The sequence below is a fragment of the Lepidochelys kempii genome, chromosome 1 (assembly GCF_965140265.1).
Source record: "Lepidochelys kempii isolate rLepKem1 chromosome 1, rLepKem1.hap2, whole genome shotgun sequence".
Taxonomy (NCBI): Eukaryota; Metazoa; Chordata; order Testudines; family Cheloniidae; genus Lepidochelys; species Lepidochelys kempii.
The window spans coordinates 51,293,086-51,307,506 of record NC_133256.1 but is presented as its reverse complement, the minus strand read 5'-3'; the positions used below and the strand labels follow the sequence as shown (position 1 = coordinate 51,307,506).

Genomic DNA, 14,421 nt, shown 5'->3' with positions numbered 1-14,421 from the left:
TTTTTTGAACACTATTATAGTCTTGGCCTTCGCAACATCCTCTGGCAAAGAGTTCAACAGATTGACCGTGCGTTGTATAAAAAAAATACTTCCTTTTGTTTGTTGCCTATTAAATGGAACATCAGTGAATTTGATTTATGATTACTTAACTTTATTAAGCATTTTTACACTTATTCTGAGACTTAAATATTATTCTGTATTTTTTAAAAGCACTTCTGCCAACAGTGGAATTTATTCTGTTATTACCAAGGTAGATATCTATTAAATTAAAGTAGCGTTCTTTTGTGTAAAACACAGAGTGCAACCTAACAATGTCAGATGTGTGAATTACTCATCTGAACTGTCCAGCAGCAACTCATCACTCCAAATCCATTAAACAGATTTTTTCAAGTTGCTGAAGGAAAACATGAGCCTGGTCTCCAGCTTTTATGTCCTGTCAGTGCTGCTGTATTTAAGGTTGTGTTAGTCTTTGTATTTAGAAACACTACAGGCTTAGAATAAAAAAACCTATACACTTTATTCTCCCCATGATCACTGATATCAGAGTGAGTTGTGTGCACAGAATGAGGGTAGGATATGGACCTATATATTCCAAATCCTAGGTATTTTATGCTATTCCTTTATGTGTTTTTCTAAGATGCCTTGATGTCTGGGTTGTAGAGAACACATAGCATGTTTCACACTCAGCTGTAACATTCATTTAATGTTAGTTTGTGATTTATAGTCACCCTATTGATTGATTAATGTTGTTCTGATCAGTCACCTTAAATTTAACCTCATTTAACGCGAACTGTTGATTGTGTTGTCAAAGACTGGAAGGCAAAAATCTAGTTGTTCACACACATTTCTGCCACTTGGATTTAATGTGTTTTCTTTCCTCTTCTACAGTGGAGCACAGACATTGATGAGTGGCTCAAACCCTATGCTGGGGTGTAATACTGGAGCCATAACCCCTGCAGGTATAAATCTGAGTGGCATTTTACCATCAGGAGGTCTGGTGCCAAATGCGCTGCCAGCTGCAATGCAGTCTGCCTCTCAAGCAGGTTAGTAGGAATCAGGTAAAAAGCTGTCATGAGGAAACGTTCAGATCAGGTTAAATAGCAAGAGTCCTTTAACTACAGTGAAAGTAGAATATGAAAACAGTGGGCAGAAGAGTTTAAGTGTGCCAGTGAATGGATAGTGTGTACATTCAGGCTTGAATCCACAAAGGGACTTAGGGATTTCAACACTCAGGTGCCTAGAAAATCACAAGAACAACATTGGCATCCACAAGGCCTAAGTTAGGCACCTAGACTCCCTATGCAATGAAGGGGGGGGAGATAAGTGCCTAAGAATGGGATCCACAAAAGCCAGCATGCTAGATGGGGAGCTGCCTAACTAGCCAATGGGAGATGCTGATGAGAGGAGTTTGTCTTAAACCCCTCTCTAGAGGGAGGAAGAGATGGTAGCCCAGTGGAGACAGCACTCATCCAGAATGTGGGAGACCCAGGTTCAATTCCCACCCCAACTGATGGGAAGAAAGGATTTGAAGAGGGGTCTTCCATGTCCCTAACCGCTAGGCTTTGGGACCTTCTGCTGTGGGCCTGCCTTAGTCTCTTGTGTCAAAGCTGTTTCACTGTGGATAAATAATTATAGAGTCATTGGTGCATGGGGACTGGACCCAGTGTTAGCCACCACCTGGCTAAGTGTGCTACCTGCCAGGCTGTAGGGTCATTCTCTCTCTGGCCCAATGACTATTTATCCAAAGTGGAACAGCTTCAACTGGAGAGACTGAGGGTGAACCCACATCAGAATAACACATACCTCAGCAATTAGAGCGCTCTCCTGAGAGGTGGGAACCCGCTGTTCAAATGTTTTCTAGCCCTCAGGCAGAGGGGAGAATGAACCTAGGTTTCCCACATCCCAGGTGAGTGCTCTAACCACTGTGCTAGAAGTTATAAGTAAGGTGGCCCTGCCACGGCTGGATTTTTAACGGAGCCTGATCTGACAGGTGTGTTCTGAGTATGTTTGGATCAGGTCAAAAGGCAAGATAGGCACTTGCCTGCCTCTCTTTTCCTGGTTTGTAGATCACACTGGGGCAGAGGTGTGCAGCATATGTGTCTGGACACCTAGAGTGAGGTGCGCATGACCAGAGGCAGAAACTTAGATGCCTAGGCAACTTTTACATTTAGACGGCAGCTGAGGGGGGCAGGTGTTGTAGATTGCAGTGGCACCTAAATCTGAGCTGCTGGCATCCCTTTTAGGATGTAGGCCACACTGAATTTGGGGAGTATCTCTGCCTTCTTAGTCCCCAGGTCAGCTGAGGTTGAGTGTGTCTGAAATAGTTATTTTAAGGGACTAGGTTAGGGTTGCCAACTTTCTACTCACACAAAAATGAACACCCTTGCCCTGTCCATCCGCTGAGGCCCCGCCCCTCCTCTGAGCTCTGTCCCTCCTCTGAGGCCGCACCCCTTCTCCATGGCCATGCTCTCACTCACTCCATTCCCCCCCCCATCTCTCGCTCTCCCCACCCTCACTCACTCGCTCATTTTCACCAGGCTGGCTCAAGGGGTTGGGTTGCGGGAGGGGTGAGGGCTCTGGCTGCGGGTGAGGCCAGAAATCAGGAGTTCAGGGTGTGGGAGGGGCCGCTGGGGCTGAGGGGTTCAGAGTGTGGGAGGGGGCTCCCGGCTAGTACAGGAGGATGTGAGAGCTCTGACTGGGGGTGCAGGCTCTGAGGTGGGGCTGGAGTTAAGGATTTGGGGTGTAGGAGGGGGCTCGGATGAGGAGTTCGGATGGTGGGAGGGAGATCAGGGCTGGGGCAGGGGTTTGGGGTGTCGGGGAATGAGGGCTGTGGCTGGGGTGCGGGGTTGGGGATGAGGGGTTAGGGGTGCAGGAGGGTGGTCTGGGCTGGGATTGAGGGGTATGGACAGTGGGAGGGGGATGAGGGCACGGGAGGGGTTCAGGCTTCAGGCGGTGCTTACCTCAGGCGGCTCCCAAAAGCAGTAGAATGTCCCTCCTACGCGGAGACGTGGCCAGGCAGCTCTGTGTGCTGCCCTGTCCGCAGGCACCGCCCTCGCAGCTCCCATTGGCCGCAGTTCCTGGCTAGTGGGCGCTGCAGAGCTGGCGCTTCAGGTGGGGGCAGTGTGCGGAGCCTCTGGCTGCCTCTGCACCTAGAAGCTGGAGCGGAGACATGCTGCTGCTTCTGGGAGCTGTGCGGAACCGTGGTAGGCAGGGAGCCTGCCTTAGCCCCGCGGTGCTGAACAGTCTCGCCAGGGTCCCTTTTCGACCAGGCGTTCTGGTCAAAAACTGGACACCTGGCAACCCTAGGCTATGTTAGGGAGATGTATTCTACATCTGGTTATACATTTGGATCACCCATCAAGGGAGTTTCTGAGGTAGGTTACGTTGCAAGTTCAGAAGTGAATATGGCAATCATCACTACTAGAAGAAAAGTAAAATATGAAAACATCCCAGAATTTAGGAAGAGGACCCACACTTCAGTGCTTCAGGCCCTTATTCTTTTACTAGACTGTGTTTTATTCTAAGTATGTTTTTAGCTTCTTAACTGCCATAAAATATTACTGTAGAAATCAATATGCTTCAACATTCCTTAATGAGAAGTGTTTAAGTTCTTAGGCTCCAACCTTTTAGAAAACAGGACAGAAAAACACCTAATGTTTGTTAGATGTTTATCCTCCCAATTATGCTTTTGGACTTGAAGCTCTTCCAAAACAAGCCATTATAATTTGCTGTATTTCAATATTTTCCTCTCGCTAATGCAGCTATCAGTAACTGCTGTTTCATTGAGATTCCAGACATGTCCATGCGTGGGATGCAAATTGTAATGTGTTTTAAAAATAGAGGAAGAACTACAGAACATCTGCTAGGATGCTCTCTGCATACTTTATCTAGTCCAAACACAGTAGTAGTATTTGCAATATACCTTGTTTAATATTGGTAGAACTTTCTTTCTAATCAGTCTGTTCCCCTGAGCTGTGTCTGGATAATCATGCAATTTACACTTTTATAGAGAAAATACAATACGCTGTTTAAGTTTAAAACTTAACCTTGCCATGTTGCAACCTTGGAGTATTTAGAAATAATCCCATTAGCATGGTATGGTGTGATGTATTTGATTTGATGATGTGCATCTAACTAAGTAATGGTTGCCTACTTTTAATTAACAGGCAGCCCTTTTGGTTTAAAAAATGCTTCAGGTCTTCGGCCCTTAAATCTACTACAGGTAATTAATGTATTTGGACACAATAATTCTTTGCATTATTCTATATAGATGTGTTGATAAGTGCTTTTGGTCACATAGACCTCCAGCTCCTTAGAGCCAGGTGTTCCGAGACATGCCATTTATTGTAAATGTTTCATTTTATTATTTTAATTTGAATGCATAAGACAAGAAAAGGTCTATGCTAAGAGAATAGGTGCCTTAAAATAACTAAAATCAGCCTATAAAACAGCAAACCTGAGGCCATCCTTCCACCACTAACAAATCAACAAGTCTTGAATAACATAAAATAAGCTGTAGAAATAGTGAAATTTGAAAAATTGAATTCAAGTGGCTAATTGCATACTAAAGGCTTCCATTTTTCAGCCTTTGCTTTCACTGAAAAGTAGTTGTTTTCATTTTTAGTTATGATTATTTGAAAACTGCAAAATTAACAGTGCAGTGGAAATCCCCTGTAAATTAACCAGCATAGGTCTTAAGAAAGATGAACTATGCATGTGCACTTGTAGTCTCTATTACCAGAAATAGAAAGCTACGCAACACAAATAGTTCCAGACAAGGAGTTTACAAACTCTGAATAAACTTATTTAATTTAAACAAAAAATAAAATCCAAGGGGGAAAATTCTTGATTGCCTCTGAGATCTGATCAAATGCAGGGCTGAGTGGGAGCAGCTATCAGGTCCAGCACAATTTATAGCTGCAAAGGAGCAGCTCTAAATTACACCAGTGGTGCAAGATCCTTCAGGAACCTTACATCAGAATAGGATTGATTCCCCCATGCTACAGTCAGTGGAGAATTCCCTCCTTGGCAGAGGAACTCTCCTCTGACACAGTCTCCTGTGCCAGCCACACCCCATGCTGCTTTCCTGTACTCTCCCCTGCCAGGAGTATGGGGTGTGGCTGGCACAGGAGACAGTGTCAGGAGAGTTCCTCTGCCAAGGAGGGAATTCTCCACTGACTGTAGTCAGCTGTTTTAAGTCCACTTAGTGCCACTTACACAGAATATAGTGGACTTAGTAGACCAGGGGATGTGGCCCTAGGAAATGAAATGTAAATAAAGAGGTTGCACAGTTAAACTCAGTGCAGTTCACAAATGCACAAGTCACAGTTATATATGTATAGGGACTCTTCCAGTCCTGGTTAAATGTGCAGCTTGCTATCACACTGTTTGTTTTAAAATATATATTACAAACTATGGAGGACTTAGTATGATAATTTAACTTTGATCTTGGAACTTTTACATTTCTTGTCTTCCTTGAGAGTTTAATTGTGTAACCTTCATATTGCAGTAACAGTTCTTTGCATTGTATGTGTGTGAGAGATTATGAAGATATTCGTGAAATGCTTGTATTTTCTGGCTATGCTCTTCAGGCTGTAATTTCAGGCTATGCTCTTGAATCTCCTCTCTCTTACACTGATATAAATCAAGAATAATTCAGTTGAAATCTGTGCAGTTGGTAAAACTGGTGTAAGCAAGAGGAAATAGGCCCCATATTTAATTATATCTGTTACATCCGATTCTCCACAATTTATTACTAGGAAGCCTTCATCCAAACAGAATAAAATGGTTTAAACATGGAATTAATGAAGTATTCTGATGTTACAGATATCCATTAACCTACATTTTTATTAGCGATGTATAAAATCTGCACAATTGTATTTAAATCGAACAATGACAATAATATACTTTTCTCCCGAGGAATCTAGGGGTACAACTTATGCAGACTCTATTTCTGAAAAATGGGGCCTTTTCAAAAACAGCAGCATTTTTAAAATAGCTGCAAGAAGTAATTTAATATCTAGATCTTTATTTGTGCTTATCCCTGGAGAATGGCAGGCTCATGAATTTGATTGCATTATGTCTTTTGTTTTTAATCTGTAACAGCTTCCAGGTGGTTCACTTATTTTCAACCCACTTCAGCAGCAACAGCTCTCACAGTTCTCTCCACAGCAGCAGTCCCCGCAGCCTGCAACCTCTAGTCCTCAACAGCAGGGAGACCAGGTGTGCCAGTTACCCTCAGTAAGAGTGCATAAATACATTGGAAAATTGTTGAACTGCATAGTTTACTCCCAAAATGATTATACCTTTCAGGTGGTGAGTGGTTGATTGGAGTAGTTGTTTAAAGGAAGAGGAGATGAACAATACTAGTTTACTAAATAGCAAGGATCTATTTTTGGATGGTAAAAGTCATTCATAATTTCTCCTTTTACAAGATATAGGAATATAAAAATAAGTTGTGTTGCCCAGTTAGTCCACTGTCCTCTCAGCAATACTGAGACAATACTGAAAAGACCATTATGGTTTGCTTCTAACAGTTCCTGTATTGCTTAACTGTGTTTTAGTTAACAAAGAACTGACAAAGATAGCGTAGCCCTCTGGTGGTTCATATTATGCCTTGCACACTTACTATAGGTTTCAGAGTAACAGCCGTGTTAGTCTGTATTCGCAAAAAGGAGTACTTGTGGCACCTTAGAGACTAACCAATTTATTTGAGCATAAGCTTTCCGATGAAGTGAGCTGTAGCTCACGAAAGCTTATGCTCAGATAAATTGGTTAGTCTCTAAGGTGCCACAAGTACTCCTTTTCTGTTTACACTTACTATAGGATGTCAGCTGCATAGGTTTGTATGAATTTGCTAGTCTTAAAATTAAATAAGCCTTCATATAGTATAATTTAAGTTGAAAGACCCATTGCATTCTAAACTCCACTTTGACCCCCCTGTTTATTTTGTCAGAAACATCTCTTTGGCCTTAAAAGTTGTTAATTTCAGATCAGAAGAGAATTTTGTTTTTTAACATTCACATGCATGTTGGGTAAGGAGGCTTTTAGTTACAGAGTATTGGAAACTTAGCATACTTTGGATTTTAAATTAATATAACTTTTTGTCTATCTATGACTTAAAGAGCTGATTTTAAGGTATCAGATTGCTCATGCATTTAGTCCTGCATGAAGACAGGGCTAATAAAATCTTATTTAAAACTACATCTACTAAACATTTCATTGACAACTGACTGGTTATCAGTTACTTGTGAGGAATGGGATCTCTGAATGTTGTAGAAATCTAGATATGTCAGTGAGTCTTTCAAAGGTTACAGGATTAGTTGGAAGATTGTAGAAGATTTCTGTGGCAGTTACAATGCATGGATTAAATGGTGTCTCTCCTTTTCCCCAGAACAACAAGTATGTGAGGGAAGTGTGTTCTTGCCCCCCCATACACAGAACTACAGCACAGGACTCCATTGTCCCGATTCTTACAATGACCAGTAACAGCTGCTTTAGAGGAATACACGTGAAACCCGCTACTGTAGAATAAACCAGCATTTCTTCCTAGCCCTGTCAGTTCGCAGTTGGCTTACCTCTTAGCCATTTCAATTGAGTTGGCATTTCTGTGCTAGCGAAGGGTAGGGCTGCATTTGGCCCTAAAATTGTAGATTGTCATCTTGGATGATTGTAGACAAGTGGGAAGCTGAGGCAGCACGTACAATCACTGTGAAAAGAGTTAATCTTTATAGATGATTTATTTGTAAAAACTTTTAAACTCTGTTGTAGACTAACGTCAATCCATTCTCATATGCCAAATCCCCTTCCCTTGGAGCATCAAGACCTTCCCCTATCTGATAGGGTATTTAGTTCTCACCGTGCCCACATGTGGCCAATTTAGGAAAGGAAAAGTACAGTCTGCTCTACTTTTGTATCCCATCTACCAGTGTAGTTACCAGCTCCTTTCTAGTCTTCCTGCAGAGGCCTTTTGTGTGTGCTAGTAAGTCTCTGCCTTCAGCCCAGATACCTAGATCAGTTTATCTTAAAATAATTTTTTTTCGAATAGTATGGAAGAATCATCAGTAAGGTGGTTCTGAATACTACATAAAGTATTAGACTGACACTAAGCTCACTTACGAGGTAACAGGCTCTACCTTGAATGGTCCCTTACAATATGTGCTAACTACTTGTGCTAAACAATCTGTTCCACCATGCATGTAGCTGTGATGCTGGGAGTACCTTTCCCAGACCTGAAGAAGAGCTCGGTGTGGCTCAAAGGCTTGTCTCTCTCACCAACAGAAATTGGTCCAATAAAAGATATTACCTCACCCAACTGGTCTCTCTTACGAGGTAACGTCCGTTTCCTGGAATCCCACATGGCCGAAAAGTTCTCCTACAGTATCATCTCTGTTCACACAGGTGTTTAAGCTGTTATGTGTGGTGGTGTGACAGCAGACTGCTGTAGATGTATTCTTAAGGCATTTGGAATCCAACTGTGGAATCTGTTAGTTTGTAATTACTTTGTTCTTTGATCAGTAAGCCAATACTCTTCATAGTTCAACATCTGTACAAGGAAATCCTAACTTAGTTTCTTCCAGCATGTAAATTAAATTGAGCTGAAATCTAAATGCTTAGTAAAGAAATAATCAAAACAACACTTTTTATTGCATTAGTGCAAAATATACATACCGGTACATTTATCACAAATTTCTGTAGGTTTTTGTTGAGAGGTTGGTACCATCATTTTACAGCTTTGTCAGTCTTTTTTTTTAATGGTATTCTCAGTATGTCCTAACCTTATAACACTATTTCTTCAGGTTTCAGAGTAGCAGCCGTGTTAGTCTGTATTCGCAAAAAGAAAAGGAGTACTTGTGGCACCTTAGAGACTAACAAATTTATTTGAGCATAAGCTTTTGTGAGCTACAGCTCACTTCATCGGATGCATTCAGTGGAAAATACAGTGGGGAGATTTATATACATAGAGAACATGAAACAATGGGTTTTACCATACACACTGTAACCAGAGTGATCACTTAAGGTGAGCTATGACCAGCAGGAGAGCGGGTGGGGGGGAGCTTTTTGTAGTGATAATCAAGGTGGGCCATTTCTAGCAGTTGACAAGAATGTCTGAGGAACGGGGGAGGCGAGGGGAGGGCGGGATATAAACATGGGGAAATAGTTTTACTTTGTGTAATGACCCATCCACTCCCAGTCTCTATTCAAGGCTAGGTTAATTGTATCCAGTTTGCAAATTAATTCCAATTCAGCAGTCTCTCATTGGAGTCTCTTTTCGAAGTTTTTTAGTTCAAGAATTGCCACTTTTAGGTCTGTAATCGAGTGACCAGAGAGATTGAAGTGTTCTCCGACTGGTTGTTGAATGTTATAATTCTTGACGTCTGATTTGTGTCCATTTATTCTTTATGTAGAGACTGTCCAGTTTGACCAGTGTACATGGCAGAGGGGCATTGCTGCCACATGATGGCATATATCAGATTGGTAGATGTGCAGGTGAACAAGCTCTGATATTGTGGCTGATATGATTAGGCCCTATGATGGTGTCCCCTGAAGAGATATGTGGACACAGTTGGCAACGGGCTTTGTTGCAAGGATAGGTTTCTGGGTTAGTGGTTCTGTTGTGTGGTGTGTGGTTGCTGGTGAGTATTTGCTTCAGGTTGGGGGGCTGTCTATAAGCAAGGACTGGCCTGTCTCCCAAGATCTGTGAGAGTGATAGGTCGTCCTTCAGGATAGGTTGTAGATCCTTGATGATACGTTGGAGAGGTTTTAGTTGGGGGCTGAAGGTGATGGCTAGTGGCGTTCTGTTGTTTTCTTTGTTGGGCCTGTCCTGTAGTAGGTGACTTCTGAGTACCCTTCTGGCTCTGTCAATCTGTTTCTTCACTTCAGCAGGTGTGTATTGTAGTTGTAAGAATGCTTGATAGAGATCTTGTAGGGATCTTGTAGGTGTTTGTCTCTGTCCAAGGGGTTGGAGCAAATGCGGTTGTATCATAGAGCTTGGCTGTAGACAATGGATCGTGTGGTGTGGTCTGGATGAAAGCTGGAGGCAGGTAGGTAGGAACAGCAGTCAGTAGGTTTCCGGTATAGGGTGGTGTTTATGGGACCATTGCTTATTAGCACCGTAGTGTCCAGGAAGTGGATCTCTTGTGTGGACTGGTCCAGGCTGAGGTTGATGGTGGGATGGAAATTGTTGAAATCATGGTGGAATTCCTCAAGGGCTTCTTTTCCATGGGTCCAGATGAAGAAGATGTCATCAATGTAGCGCAAGTAGAGTAGGGACATTAGGGGACGAGAGATGAGGAAGCGTTGTTCTAAGTCAGCCATAAAAGTGTTGGCATACTGTGGGGCCATGCGGGTACCCATAGCAGTGCCACTGATTTGAAGGTATACATTATCCCCAAATGTGAAACAATTATGGGGAGGACAAAGTTCAGCCACCAGGTTTGCCGTGACATTATTGGGGATACTGTTCCTGATGGCTTGTAGTCCATCTTTGTGTGGAATGTTGGTGTAGAGGGCTTCTACATTCATAGTGGCCAGGATGGTGTTTTCAGGAAGATCACCGATGGATTGTAGTTTCCTCTGGAAGTCAGTGGTGTCTCGAAGATAGCTGGGAGTGCTGGTAGCGTAGGGCCTGAGGAGGGAGTTTACATAGCCAGACAATCCTGCTGTCATGGTGCCAATGCCTGAGATGATGGGGCGTCCAGGATTTCCAGGTTTATGAATCTTGGGTAGCAGATAGAATACCCCTGGTCGGGGTTCCAGGGGTGTGTCTGCGCAGATTTGTTCTTGTGCTTTTTCAGGGAGTTCCTTGAGCAAATGCTGTAGTTTCTTTTGGTAACCCTCAGTGGGATCAGAGGGGAATGGCTTGTAGAAAGTGGTGTTGGAGAGCTGCCGAGCAGCCTCTTGTTCATATTCCAACCTATTCATAACGATGACAGCACCTCCTTTGTTAGCCTTTTTGATTATGATGTCAGAGTTGTTTCTGAGGCTGTGGATGGCATTGTGTTCTGCATGGCTGAGGTTATGGGGCAAGTGATGCTGCTTTTCCACAATTTCAGCCCGTGCACATCGGCGGAAGCACTCTATGTAGAAGTCCAGTCTGTTGTTTCGACCTTCAGGAGGAGTCCACCCAGAATCCTCCTTTTTGTAGTCTTGGTAGGAAAGTCTCTGTGGGTTAGTATGTTGTTCAGAGGTGTGTTGGAAATATTCCTTGAGTCGGAGGTGTCGAAAATAGGATTCTAGGTCACCACAGAACTGTATCATGTTCGTGGGGGTGGAGGGACAGAACGAGAGGCCCCAAGATAGCACAGCTGAAGAATCTGTCCTAAGAGTATAGTTGGATAGATTAACAATATTGCTGGGTGGGTTAAGGGAACCACTGTTGTGGCCCCTTGTGGCATGTAGTAGTTTACATAGTTTAATGTCCTTTTTCTTTTGTAGAGAAGCAAAGTGTGTATTGTAAATGGCTTGTCTAGTTTTAGTAAATTCCAGCCATGAGGAAGTTTGTGTTGAAGGTTGTTTTTTTATTAGAGTATCCAGTTTTGAGAGCTCATTCTTAATCTTTCTCTGTTTGCTGTAGAGGATGTTGATCAGGTGGTTCCGTAGTTTCTTTGAGATTGTGTGGCACAAGCTGTCAGCATAGTCTGTGTGGTATGTAGATTGTAATGGATTTTTTACCTTCAGTCCTTTTGGTATCATGTCCATCTGTTTGCATTTGGAAAGGAAGATGATGTCTGTCTATATCTGAGTTTTTTCATGAAATTGATAGATTTCCACTCCATAGGGCTAAATTCAGTGCCTTGCATAATGACAGGTTTCAGAGTAGCAGCCATGTTAGTCTGTATTTGCAAAAAGAAAAGGAGGACTTGTGGCACCTTAGAGACTAACCAATTTATTTGAGCATAAGCTTTTGTGAGCTACAGCTCACTTCATCGGATGCATTCAGTGGAAAAATTCAGTCTCTACGTAAAAGAATAAATGGACACAAATCAGACGTCAAGAATTATAACATTCAAAAACCAGTCGGAGAACACTTCAGTTTCTCTGGTCACTCAATTACAGACCTAAAAGTGGCAATTCTTCAACAAAAAAATTTCAAAAACAGCTCCCCCCCCACCCGCTCTCCTGCTGGTAATAGTGTGTTACTCTGGTTACAGTGTGTATGGTAAAACCTATTGTTTCATGTTCTCTGTGTATATAAATCTTCCCACTGTATTTTCTACTGCATGCATCCGATGAAGTGAGCTGTAGCTCAGGAAAGCTTATGCTCAAATAAATTGGTTAGTCTCTAAGGTGCCACAAGTACTCCTTTTCTTTTTACTATTTCTTTAGTACAGTGATTATTTAGTATGGTTCTCTTAAAGAAACCTTGCATAACACATGACAATTTACTAGCCCAGTCACAAGTTCTGCCTTCTTACAACTGAAGCGAATGCTTGGTGTTTTGTTTGGAGAGGGGGGCGGCTTGGTGTGTGTTACAGGTCTGTTTGAATCATGTAAGATGTACTCAGACAACATTTTCATTCCATGTGTGTACTTAAAGAATCATGCTTGTGGGTACCCTAGTGTAGCGCATGATCCAGTACCCATTGACTTCAACTGACATTTGATCAATCCTCTCACGATCCAATCTGTGTAAGAAATGAATGGAGGTGTGGGGAGTCATTTTGTTCCTGAGGGAAGCTGTTGCTTTCAGAATATTACTGGGGTGCTTTTTTTGAGATAAAAGTGGATGACACAGTCTTCACTTTTTTTCCTGATGTTTCGGGTCTATAGATGGCTCAGTGATTAGTATTCTTGCCTCTGGATTGCATGTGGACGACCATTTCAGGTGCAATACAGATTCTTGTAGGATTAGGAGATGAAGTACCACCTGACTGGATCCAAACTATAGTTATTACTAGCAGGTTGCCCGTGGTGCAGCCGGAGATGCCATGGGACTTCTGTTAAAGAACACACATAATCCTAATGTCCTGGAAAACATTTCCCATCTATGTAAAACAGGTTATAGAATCCAAAATTATTGAAGAGCTAGTATAGAGCACATAATGGCTGCTGTACATATCTGAATAGTCACTCCATTACCAGTATTTAACACTATAAAAAGCAGAGAGTTTTTTAAAAGGGAAATAAAAGCGGTACTCATATCTTTTCGTGCTGATTTTTTGAATTTATTTATTCAATGGCACAAAAGTTCCACAATAAGTATCAAGCTTCTCATTTTTGCCAGAGTGCTGAGCAATGTCCAGCCAATCAAGACCAAGCCTTATCTGCCCAGCAAGCCGCTGTTATTAACCTTACTGGAGTGGGGAGCTTTATGCAACCTCAAGCAGCAGGTATGTGTTGGCAGAGTTTCCTTCTGGTTTTTTTAGTGACATTGATAAATTTCATACTGGAATGAAGTTTGGTGTTTAATATAAGCCTTCCTCTTACTCTAATTAAAGCAAATCACATATCAAGTTATCACAACAGAGTGTGGATCACATAGAAGATGTTGCACTTAATTTGACTTGCAAATTAAAAGCATGCACTTTTCTGCTTCTTTGTCTTGTGTATGGTAGTTTCATAAACTGAATAGTCTTTAAATCACATGGAACAATTCCTGCCAAAACTATACAAAGCTTCCATACCAAACTTCATTAAGGAGTATTTCTTTAAACTGTCTGCTTTAAAGTCCAGTATAAGAAATTTGTTTCATGTCCACAAGCTCTTCATAAGCTAATTGCATGTTCCAACTAACAGTGTCTATACAGTGTATACTTTATTCTGCACTGTTTCTGATTTTACTCTGACTAATTCTACTGATCCCCTTTCTGTTACACTCTATTCCTATGTCTTCCTTTCCTAACCCTGACAACCTCCACCCAACCTCTTTGACCTGCCTGCTTTCCCCTTCTCCTTTTCGTAGTGTTGTCTCAGCTTGGCTCTGCCGTGAACAGACGTGGGCAAAGCCTTCCTCAGCAGAGACTCCAGCTCTCCTCTGCCTTACAGCAGCAACAACAACAAGCCTTGCAGCAGCAGCAGCAACAGATACAAGTAATCCAGCAACTTCGCTCTGATTGCATAAAAAAAATACAATTCTCAGCTCCAAAAACAAAAATGCTGCCCTTTAGACTTTTACTAATACCATATGGAATTTTAAAAATGCTGCAGTGTGGCAAACTAAACTGAGAGATCCGATTCCTCTTGTTCTATCAACTTGGAGCACTGAATTTATTTTTATACTTTAAAGCCATCCACTTTCCTGATTTGACAACATTCAAGGAGTGCTTGTGGCACGTTACTAAATAAGCTTGGCCAGGTGCCATTAGGATTTTGAAGCAACAGCATAGTCGAGTGCGTAGTTAAATTCAAACACGTTGCACAGCTACAGTTATTACATTAAAAAGGAAGCTTTGGCAAAGTGTTCTTTTCACATAGTAATGT

General features: G+C 42.1%; 1 protein-coding gene across 19 annotated transcripts in view; it reads left to right on the top strand.

Annotated features, from left to right (window-relative positions):
- Positions 1-14,421, top strand: part of SUPT20H (SPT20 homolog, SAGA complex component) — a 63,779-nt gene that overhangs the window by 48,391 nt on the left and 967 nt on the right. For 6 of the 19 annotated variants that reach the window (XM_073342183.1, XM_073342162.1, XM_073342269.1 and 3 more), the window contains 5 exons: positions 889-1,043; positions 4,167-4,222; positions 6,106-6,240; positions 13,226-13,331; positions 13,904-14,031. In XM_073342183.1, the coding sequence (XP_073198284.1) occupies positions 889-1,043; positions 4,167-4,222; positions 6,106-6,240; positions 13,226-13,331; positions 13,904-14,031 (580 nt within the window). The other 13 variants (XM_073342316.1, XM_073342289.1, XM_073342308.1 and 10 more) reach the window with 9 other exon arrangements.